General features: G+C 38.6%; 2 protein-coding genes across 3 annotated transcripts; one reads left to right on the top strand and one right to left on the bottom strand.

Moving 5' to 3' along the window:
* Nucleotides 1-4384: 4384 nt before the first annotated feature.
* LOC108866545 lies at nt 4385-5359 on the bottom strand. Its single transcript, XM_048578966.1, has 2 exons — nt 4613-5359; nt 4385-4515 (listed from the first exon to the last, which is right to left on the bottom strand). Exons 1-2 carry the CDS (start codon nt 5228-5230, stop codon nt 4462-4464), a joined length of 672 nt encoding a protein of 223 aa, XP_048434923.1. The 5' UTR covers nt 5231-5359; the 3' UTR covers nt 4385-4461.
* A 2466-nt stretch (nt 5360-7825) lies between these two features.
* On the top strand, nt 7826-10657 carry LOC103938739 (binding partner of ACD11 1). Of its 2 annotated transcripts, XM_009348777.3 has the most exons (5): nt 7826-8016; nt 8836-8966; nt 9424-9499; nt 9767-9877; nt 10033-10657. In XM_009348777.3, the coding sequence occupies exons 2-5, from the start codon at nt 8851-8853 to the stop codon at nt 10477-10479; spliced, it is 750 nt and encodes a 249-aa protein (XP_009347052.1). In that variant the 5' UTR covers nt 7826-8016; nt 8836-8850; the 3' UTR covers nt 10480-10657. The 2 variants fall into 2 exon arrangements, with proteins under 2 accessions (XP_009347052.1, XP_009347050.1); XM_009348775.3 differs by lacking the exon at nt 7826-8016 and having other exon boundaries at nt 8055-8966.
* Nucleotides 10658-10886: the final 229 nt, after the last annotated feature.

Raw genomic sequence — 10886 nt, 5'->3', positions numbered from 1 at the left:
CTTTCTGTCCAATGGCAAAGCTCTTCCTTGATATCATCTTGTCATGAAATGCCTTTGATTTCTCCTTGTATATTCGACTAGACTCGTATACATCATTCCGAATTTCATCTAACTCATTCAATTGAAGCTTCCTCTGCTGTCCGGCAACACTCATATCCATGTTGTAGGCTTTGATAGCCCAATAAGCTTTGTGTTCTAATTCTACTGGAAGACGGCATGGTTTCCCATAAACTAATCGAAATGGGGACATTCCAATAGGAGTCTTATAAGCAGTCCTATAAGCCCACAATGCATCGTTCAAGCGCATGCTCCAATCCTTCCTACTAGGACTCACAGTTTTCTCCAAAATTTGCTTTACCTCACGGTTTGATACTTCTGCTTGACCACTAGTTTGCGGATGATAAGGTGTAGACACCTTATGTGTGACATTGTACTTCCTAAGCAACGCTTCAAATGTTCTATTGCAAAAGTGACTCCCTCCATCGCTAATGATTGCTCTAGGTGTCCCAAATCTTGCAAAGATGTTAGCCTTAATAAAATTTGAAACAATTTTTGAATCATTAGTTTTGGTAGCTTTCGCTTCCACCCATTTAGAAACATAATCCACAGCCAATAAAATGTAAGGAAAACCATTTGAAGATGGAAAAGGTCCCATGAAATCAATGCCCCATACATCAAAGATCTCAACAATCAAAATAGGGGTTTGTGGCATTTGATTTCTTGGGCCTAAGTTACCTGTTCGTTGACAACGATCACATGTTGCACAAAACTCGTACGCATCCTTAAACAAACTAGGCCAATAAAAACCACTCTCTAACACCTTAAGGGCAGTCCTTTTTGCTCCAAAATGGCCACCACATGCATAAGAATGACAAAAAGTTAGAATAGATTTAAACTCAGATTCAGGGACACACCTTCTAATCAATTGATCAGGGCAATATTTCCACAAATAAGGATCATCCCACTCGTAGTATTTGGCGGTTTTGACAAGCTTATCTTTCTGAGCACGTGTAAAATCATCCGGAATCTTTTTGGTGACCTTGTAATTGATAATATCTGCATACCAAGGGTCAGTAACCTTTAATGAAAACAATTGCTCATCCGGAAAACTCTCACGTAAAGGGATGAAATCTTCCTCTATGTTTGAGTGCACAAGTCTGCTAAGATGATCTGCTACAACATTCTCACTCCCTTTCTTATCCTTGATCTCCAAGTCAAACTCTTGAAGCAGAAGTATCCATCGAATGAGTCGCGGTTTTGCATCTTTTTTTGTGAGTAAATACTTCAAAGCTGCATGGTCAGAAAACACAATAACTTTAGTTCCAATTAGATAAGATCTAAATTTTTCTAAAGCAAATACAACAGCTAGAAGCTCCTTCTCTGTTGTTGAATAATTCAACTGTGCATCATTGAGTGTTCGTGATGCATAATAGATGACATGTGGCACTTTGTTGACACGTTGTCCTAGAACTGCACCGACAGCATAATCTGAAGCATCGCACATTAACTCAAAAGGTAAACTCCAATCTGGTGGCATGATCACAGGAGCCGTGGATAACAACTCCTTAAGTTTGTTGAATGCTACCACACACTCTTCATTCATATCAAATATTACATCCTTTTGAAGCAAACGGCACAAGGGTCTAGAAATCATTGAGAAGTCTTTCATAAACCTACGATAGAAACCTGCATGTCCAAGAAAAGAACGAACCTCCCTGACAGTAGTAGGGAGAGGTAAAGAACTAACAATTTCTACTTTAGATTTATCAACTTCAATTCCATTTTCAGATATGATATGCCCTAAAACTAATCCATGTGAAACCATGAAATGACATTTTTCCCAATTTAAGACCAGATTAGTTTCTTGACAACGTTTTAAAACTAAGGACAAATTATGTAGACATGTATCAAAAGAATCACCATAAACTGAAAAATCATCCATGAACACTTCAATTATTTTCTCAATCATATCAGAAAAGATACTTACCATACACCTTTGAAATGTGGCGGGGGCGTTGCAAAGTCCAAACGGCATCCTCCGGTATGCAAATGTGCAAAATGGACATGTGAAAGTCGTCTTTTCTTGATCCTCCGGAGCAACTGCAATTTGATTATATCCAGAATAGCCATCAAGAAAGCAATAATGAGAATGACCAGCTAACCTTTCTAACATTTGATCAATGAATGGAACTGGAAAGTGATCCTTGCGTGTGGTGCTATTTATCTTCCGGTAGTCTGTACAGACTCTCCAACTATTTTGCACACGTGTAGGCACTAGCTCACTAGCTTCATTCTTAACAACTGTGACTCCGGATCGCTTCGGAACTACTTGAACAGGGCTCACCCACTTGCTGTCCGAGATAGGATATATGATGCCAACATCAAGAAGCTTGATAACCTCTTTCTTGACGACCTCCATCATGAGTGGGTTCAAACAGCGTTGAGCTTCCCTTGTAGGTTTTGCACCTTCCTCCAGCAGAATCCTATGCATACATGTAGCTGGATTTATGCCTTTGATAACTGCAATGCTCCAAGCTATGGCAGTTTTGTGATCCTTCAGTACCCGGATCAGTTTCTCCCCTTCTTCTGCTGTGAGTTGTGATGATATGATGACCGGTAATGTTTCATCCTCTCCCAAAAATGCATACTTCAAATTTTCAGGAATCGGTTTAAGCTCCAATTTGGGTGCCTGAATCACAGAAGGAAGAATTTTTTCGTTAGAAGTAGGAAGAGAAATAAAATGGGAAGAAAACTTACCATGAATTGGTGAAAGAAACTCAAGGGCTGCCACTGTCTGGATTAATTCTTCTTCAATGTGCTCGGAATAATTAAGTTTTCCATGTGTAATGCTATGCACTAACGCCTTCTGTAAATTGTCTTGTCCTACACCTTCATTAAAACAATCCTGCACAAAATAATCAAACGCATCAATAGACAAACAAGATTCAAAATCACTAGGGTACCTCATAGCATTGAAGATTTTGAACTTGACGCTTTCTCCATCAATTTCCATGGTTAAAGTACCATCGTAGACATCAATCTTCGTACGCGCCGTTCTAAGGAATGGTCTTCCCAATATAAGAGGAAGTGCAGTAGGCATAGGGTCATGTTCCATCTCAAGAACAAAAAAATCAGCGGGAAAAATAAGTTCATTCACTTGCACAAGTACATCCTCCAATAGGCCTTTGGGATATCTATTTGAACGATCTGCCAACTGGATTACTACCTTTGTTTCCTTCAAGTCTCCAAGGTTTAGTGATTCGTACACTGAATATGGCATCAGATTGATGGATGCCCCCAGATCGCACAATGCTCTTCCAAACTCTTTCCCTCCAATTACACATGGAATGGTAAAGTTACCGGCATCCTTCAACTTCGGTGGTAGCTTTCTCTGCAAAACAGCTGATACTTCCTCGCTTAATGCCACAGTTTCTTGATCATTGAATCTTCTCTTGTTCGTACAAAGCTCTTTAAGGAACTTTGCATACTTGGGCACTTGTTTTATGGCATCTAAAAGAGGTAAGTTCACTTGGACTTGTCGGAAAGTATCCAAAATTTCCTTATCAGTTTGCTCCTTCTTAGACTTCATAAACCTACGAGGAAAAGGAATAGGGACACATGAGTTAAATGAATTTTGAACTTCTTTACTTACCTTATCAGAATCTTTTTTGTTTAATTATGCATCTTTATGAGACTTTTCAGTTTCTGTTGAAGCCTCATCTTGCTCAAGATTTTTGGTTTGTTGCTCCCCTTGCTCATTTGTATCTTTTCTAGTCCTCTTTTGCATCCTTGGCTGCTCAAAAACTTCTTTTCCACTCCTTAAAGTCACAACATTCATCTGCTCCGCATTTGGATTCACCACGGTTTGGCTAGGCAACCTTCCTGGTTGATGTTGTTGCCCCATCAAACTTGCTAACTGACTCATTTGGCGCTCAAGGTTTTCAATTGCTTTGTCTGTTTTCTGTTGATCAGATTGAGTAGAGTTAGCTAAAGAAGCAATTAAATCCTCAAGAGACTTACTTGGAGCTTGTTGTTGTTGAGGCTGAAACGGTGCCTGCGGTCTTGCTTGAAAGAAGCCAGGTGGACGGTTATAGTTGTTGGGAACAGATTGTTGTCCGTTGTCTTGATTGTTCCACTTTAAATGTGGATGATCGCGCCACCCTGCGTTATAGTTGTTGGAGTATGGATCATACTTTTGTCTTTGTTGCCCCTGAAACCCTCCTAACGCATTAGCTTGCTCAAGACCACCTTGATCCATTAACGAAGGGCACATATCGGTGGCATGTCCCATTATTGAACAAACACCGCACACCTGTTTTGGAGCCACCATAACCTGTTGCACAAGATTAGTCAAGTTAGCTAATTGTAATTCAATACTAGAGTTAGCACTTACCTCATTAACTTTCTTAAGAGGTAGCTCATCTCTCCCTCCAAATTGTCGTGTGTTGCCAGCAATGTTCTTTAATAATGCCTTAGCATTTGTTGGTGTCTTGTCCATGAATGCTCCTCCACTTGCTGCATCAAGCATTACACAATCAGTACCACACAATCCTTCATAAAAATATTGTATTAAAAGATGCTCTGAAATTTGATGATTAGGACAAGATGCAACCAAATGTGTGAATCGCTCATAGTAATCTCCAAAGGGCTCTCCATGTTGTTGTCGGATTGCACATATGTCTTTCCTTATGCTTGCAGCTTTTGTGGCCGGAAAATATTGCTCCAAGAATGCTTGCTTCACCTGGTTCCATGTGTTCATTGATCCTGGAGGTAAATTGTAAAGCCACTCCTTTGCCTTAGCTTCTAATGTAAATGGGAATGCCCTCAACTTGACTTGCTCCTCATCCACATTGGCTGGTCTCATTCCCGAGCATACCACATGAAACTCCATGAGATGCTTGTTGGCATCCTCTGTTGAGAAGCCATGGAACTTAGGCAAGTAGTGAATCATGCCGGACTTAAGCTCAAATCCTCCTCCTGCATTTGGATATGTGATGCACAATGGTTGTTGATCCGTATTAGGCGTTGCCAACTCCCTCAAAGTCCGGTTATCAGCCATGCCTTCTTGTGGTTCTTCCTCCTCTTCCGAACTCAAATGTGGTGGAGAAGATGGTGGTAAAGACACCGATGCACGCTTCTGCTTGATTGTTCCTCGAAGCTTTCGAAATGTTCGTTCAACCTCAGGATCGTAGGAAGCTAGATCAATGCTCTTGGACCTTCGAGTACGCATATACTACGAAGAGTACCTGAAATAAAAACAAAAACAAAAACAAAAACACTAATTAGACAAGAAAAGAAAACAATAAAAAATAAGTAATTAGAAATAACAATCCCCGGCGACACGACGCCAAAAATTTGATAGGATTAAAAGCACACCACAAAGTAGCACACAAATGTCCTATTAATTTTCCTTATTAACAATAATATTTGTCAATTGTAGCATATGAAAATAAGGGTTTTTCCCGCAGAAGATTGTTTTATCTAACTACTTAAAATGTCACAAAAACTGGGCTGCTGTCCCTACTGACCAGCCACCGAAAAATAATTATTAGAACGACTTACACTTATCTAAAGTCTACGAAATTTTATATGTAGATACTAGACACACAGAGCTACACTCACACAAATTTTTGGGATTTTTGGAGTTGATTTGATATTTAAATTAAATCGAACAAAAACAAGACAGAGACAGATTTTTAAGTAGTTCACAAATTAAGAAAAACGAGTTAGGGGAATTGCTATCCACCACCAAATAATCATGCAAACATGTTATGTTTCATTCAAATTCCTTTCATTTTTGGATGAAGATGCTCAAGTTGGCTTAATGTTAGAACTCAACCTATTACTCTTTCTTATGTAGTATGTTAAGAGAATGGCGTTTTCAACTTAACTTAGTCTCTAACATGCAATCTCGAATGGTGTGTTCATAGATTTAACAAGTAGAAATCATTAAGAACGAAAAGAGTTTGAGTCATCACAAGGCATCGTAAGTACTAGTGTTGTCTTACTTATCCTAGAAATTGATTCACATGTGAATCGTAATTAACAAGTACTACTCTAGAACATATGTAGGTCCTCATTCGACAAGGGCAGGCACACACATATTCATAGCATTAGAATCCTAGATATGCTTACTAAGTATGCATCCATAGAAAACACATAAAGAATTCATCAATGAGACAAGTAGTGAACCAATTTTCATCCATTCGTAAAAGTAATTCAAACGAAATGTCATAACAAACTTGCAATCATATTAGGGGCTTCAAAACAGCCCCTAACTACTAAAAATTAGTTACACATAATTCTCAAATTAAACCAAAAGAAAGACATGAGTTTGAGAAGATAAAACCCAGAGAAGAGAATGCCAAGATTTCCTCCTTCCTTTCCTTCCTTCCCCAACGCAGCAGCCTTGCCTTTTTCCCTTGCTTTGCTTCTTTTTTTTTCTATCTTTTTTTCACACTTTTTCTCCCCCTTTTTTGCTGCAACCTGTAGGTATTTTCTTCTTTTCTGCTGCCACAGTTTTTTCTCCATAACTCACCCCACTAACAGCCATTTAGTGATGACAATAAGTGGGAGGAAATGCCAAAACAATTGTAACTCTTTGGGCAGCCTTTATGCCCATTACTCTCACTTAATTTTTCATTTCCTCTGATATTTGAATAGGTGTTAGCTGGCTTGTTCTTGGCTGCATCAGTTTTCGCTGTTAGTTTTATGGGATTTATTGCTTTCAATGCTTCTTTGTCAGTTACAAACTGCTCAGCCTCCTAGGAACCTTTCAGTGTTTGAACGGCCATAACTTTTTCTAGAAAAATGATATTAACAATCCGTAAAATGCTCCAGAAAATAGACATCCGTAGCTTTCCAAGCATATAAGGCTCATTCTCTAATTCATTCTGAGATGTCCGCAACTTGCTTCCAAAGTCAGCTGACCTGCACAGGCAGTTTTGACGAATTTATTACTTAACATTCCACTTGTGTTATTTTTCTTTTCTTTACTTGACAAATCCTACAAAACACAAAAAACAAGGTAAATAACTCAAAAATATAAGGAACTAACTAAGAAAAGACAAGTGAATTTGATATAAAATATATATAAATATGAGCTTATCACTAACAAATAAGGAAATTGCAACAATCTGAATTCCATAGTGGGTTTTTGTATATAGGGTTGCTGGTTCTTCCACTGAAGCGAGTTAGCCAGTGAAGAACAGAAGGGGAATGCAGACTGTGAAGAAGTGTGTTCTCAGTGTCTTACACTCGTAGTTGTACATTTTGTCATGAACTGCAAAAGGAGTGATAATTAAGTTGACTTCCACAAATTAAGACTATCCAAAGCAACGTGTAATGACTGAAATGGTTCAAATATTTGCATAGATATGATCTTTTACACAGCCAATTCATGCAGCACAATGGATTGCTAGGCCTCTCGAAACTGTTTTCGTCAGTGGGAAGATGTTAAAGAGTTCAGTGATCGTACTGCAAAATGACCTTGGTTTTGGAAGATCCATACCTCGATTCATATCTTATTTGGAGGATCCAAAACTGTCATAAATCGATCCTCATACCTTAATGGATCCAAAACTTCAAAATCATCATTCATCTGGCAAAAGGAACTTTTTTTTTCCTCTATAGACAACGTCTCAGAGTTTTAGCTAAAATAGGAAGTTAGACAGATTGTATAATCAATGATGGTAAGGGTTTGATTATTGAATATAAATTTATTGATAAATTCTAGTCTTACTGTTAATTTTATCTTGTAGTTGATAGTAATTATCCCACGGGATAGAAATGACAATTCACGTTTAAAATTTAAGTTGGATCTATAGTCAGATTAAATGGTTCTATCCTAACAGAAAACTAGATCATTCCCCGCCAATCGGATCATAAAAATCTCCGACGGCGGCATAAAAGGATAAGCCTACGCTCCTCCAACGGCAATCAAACGCCACGCTCCACTGCTTCTTCGCTGGAGCCTCTCACAGTGCTACTGCAACTCGCATCAAGATTCAAGAACTGGTACGTAAACTGCAATAATTATCAAATTCATGAGCTTTTCTATCTGGCTTTTTCAGTTCATTAATTTTCCGAATTATCATTACAAGAATCATCTCGGCAATCAATCAGAGCAAAGTTTATCACTTTTCCCACTAATCATTCTTTGACTTGCTTTGATTCTGTAATGCAAGTTGACATTGGTTCCTTAGGAATTGACTTTCTGTGATGGTCCGGAGGATTACCCTCTTTCTTTATTTCTTCCAGAATTATAATCAGTAATTATGCTTATTACTGCTGCATTACTTGATGATGCATTTACATAGTAACTTTTGCACTGCCACGTGAATTAGTAACACCACACGGTGATGGCATTGACGGATTTAAGTTTTTAACTTTAATTTTTGAGTAATCAAGTTCTCATTGTAAAACTCTTGGATTTCACTAGACGTTAGAAGCATTCAATTTTTTTCTTGTTCTTCCTATAAAATTATGTTAGTTATGTAGGGACCACTTAAGGGTATAGATACTCATCACATGGCATATGGATTGAAACATGACAATGCCTTCTATCTGTTTCTGAAAATTTTCTTATCCACTTTGTTTGTTCCTCCATTGAGGAATTCTATGCAAAGAAAGCTGAAACCTTGCTGTGAAATGCTGTTGCGAGTCCAAGTTAAATGACCGAAATGATTTTTTGATGTTCATTTCAAAAACAGCTGATACAACTTGGACTTGCAACGGCATTTCAACTTGAACGAAAACCAGCTTTTTCGTTGTATGAGCTGGTTTTCGTTATCCTCTCATTTTCCTAGGTTCTCTCAGTCCAGTTTTTTCTTCTAGTGATTTTTCGGGAAAATGTACCCGGGTGGATACACTGCTGAAGTTACAAGCTTGTCCTCTAAAGCTACAGAGGAGGATGTTTACAATTTTTTCAGTCACTGCGGTGCAGTTGAGCATGTTGAAATCATCAGGTAGAATTCATCTTTCCCTGCTTCTAATTATTGAGAATGATCCCATTTTTTGTACTGAATCTGGAAAATGGTTGTCTAGTCATGTTTTATGTGTGGGGTTTGTTCACTGTAAGCTCGTTGAATCAGTCAGAAGCTGGTTGTTTTCGGAAATTGGTTAAAAGGAACAATGACTTATGTGAAGCCTCTTCAATTTCCTTACGTAGTACTTAGTTGTTAAAGAAATTGAAGTCGGCAGCATAAAAGGTTTAATTTTGATTTCCACGAGTTTAGAAGTCATCACTGCAGCCAACGAGGGTTGGTTGAGAAATCTTCAAAAGTGAGAAGGCAAGGTTCAAAAGATCGAATTTGAGAAGTCATGTTTGCACGAGTTCTAGTTTCCACAATCCTCAGTTAATTAAGTCCTCTGAAATTCCTTAATGAATGTGTATCTGATTAATGCTTTTGTTGTTGGAAACAGATCTGGTGAATATGCCTGTACCGCATATGTGACATTCAAAGATGCTTTTGCTCTGCAAACTGCTATACTACTCAGTGTAAGTTGGTGGTCACTCTACCCTGCAAATGCTTCTCGAATGAAAAAGTTCGTTATTCAGTCGATAAATGCAATCACTATCATAGATTCATAAGCTCTAGATGTCCATAAAAAGTAGGGTAGAACTTGCACTTGCATGACGTTTGGTTGTGCACTTTTATTCTAACAAAAACGATTACGTGTTCATATGGATAAACTTTTAGTGTTAAAATGCCTCAGATATTTGATATTGGTTGTCCATTGATTTGTCCATCCGTCCCAACTTCAGGGAGCTAGGATTGTAGATCAATGTGTATGCATAACAAGGTGGGGAAGTTATACTGATGAATCCGATGCTTGGAACAGTCCTTACAACCCCGAAGGCAACACTAGCTTAACGGTACGTGTAAATTAACTGCTTTGTTGTTTTGGTTGAAGATTTATCACAGTACAAGCTTAGCATAACAAATTTTTCATGTGCTTCTGAAAAATTGTTAGACTGTTTAAAATTCTATTCAAACTTCATTATTTCTCAAATTTGTACGACGTTATCAGACTTATCACACGAGTGAGTTCATCTCTACTCCTGGAGAAGCAGTAACTGTTGTCAAAACAATGGCAGCCAAGGGATATGTTTTGGGGAAAGGCGCATTAACCAAGGCCAAAGCTTTCGATGAGTCCCATCAACTCTCAGCAACTGCAGCAGCCAAGGTTTGCGAGCTCAGCAACAGAATCGGCCTCACTGAAAAAATTTACGCAGGCATGGAAGTTGTTAAAACCGTGGACGAGAAGTTCCATGTTTCAGATATTACCAAATCAGCTGCAACCGTTACTGGAACGGCAGCTGTGGTGGCTGCTACGTATGCTGGGCAAGCAGCTGTGGCAGCAGGAAGCGCTGTGTTCAACAGCAGCTACTTTGCCAAAGGAGCTCTTTGGTTTTCAGATGTATTGACTCGTGCAAGCAAAGCTGCAGCCGATTTGGGTACTCATGGCGGTAAATAAGGTCCAACATTTGTCTATATTGTTTTGTGTCTACCAATTTCACTGCAAATAAATCATCTTTTGTTACATGCCAACCTAGGTTGGAAATTGTTGGTGTTGGTGTTTAAAGTCGCAGTATACCACATTCAAGAGTTGGTGCTTAAAGTGATAAATGGCTAGTTTGGAAGTGCTTTTAAAATGATTGAAAGCGCTCTTGATGAGAGTACTTTTGAAAACAATTCTTAGTAAAAATGCAAGTGAATCATGAAAAAGCACTTTAAGAGATTCCTGCAAGAAGCACATAACTGGTGATTCTTGCAGGAAGCACTTCAAGTGCTTTTGGAACCCAATAACACTCACCATGGTAAACATGTGTTTAGAATCCCGGGCTCATATCCGCTTTCTTTCTTCTTCTCTCGCCTCACCTA

This window comes from the organism of the source record quoted next, unplaced genomic scaffold (assembly GCF_019419815.1).
Source record: "Pyrus x bretschneideri cultivar Hongxiangsu unplaced genomic scaffold, Pyrus_bretschneideri_v1 Contig13, whole genome shotgun sequence".
Classification (NCBI taxonomy): Eukaryota; Viridiplantae; Streptophyta; class Magnoliopsida; order Rosales; family Rosaceae; genus Pyrus; species Pyrus x bretschneideri.
Note: the sequence above shows the minus strand (reverse complement) of the source record. Positions and strands in the feature narration are given on the sequence as shown.

Excerpts from the sequence above, each read along its gene's own strand:
- LOC108866545 (XM_048578966.1), bottom strand. The coding sequence starts at position 5,230 with ATGCGTACTCGAAGGTCCAAGAGCATTGATCTAGCTTCCTACGATCCT. Across the intron at positions 4,516-4,612 it reads ATGAGCGATTCACACATTTG|CAAGTGGAGGAGCATTCATG; the intron begins GTTGCATCTTGT and ends TGCTTGATGCAG.
- LOC103938739 (XM_009348777.3), top strand. The coding sequence starts at position 8,851 with ATGTACCCGGGTGGATACACTGCTGAAGTTACAAGCTTGTCCTCTAAA. Across the intron at positions 8,967-9,423 it reads GAGCATGTTGAAATCATCAG|ATCTGGTGAATATGCCTGTA; the intron begins GTAGAATTCATC and ends TGTTGGAAACAG. Across the intron at positions 9,500-9,766 it reads AAACTGCTATACTACTCAGT|GGAGCTAGGATTGTAGATCA; the intron begins GTAAGTTGGTGG and ends TCCCAACTTCAG.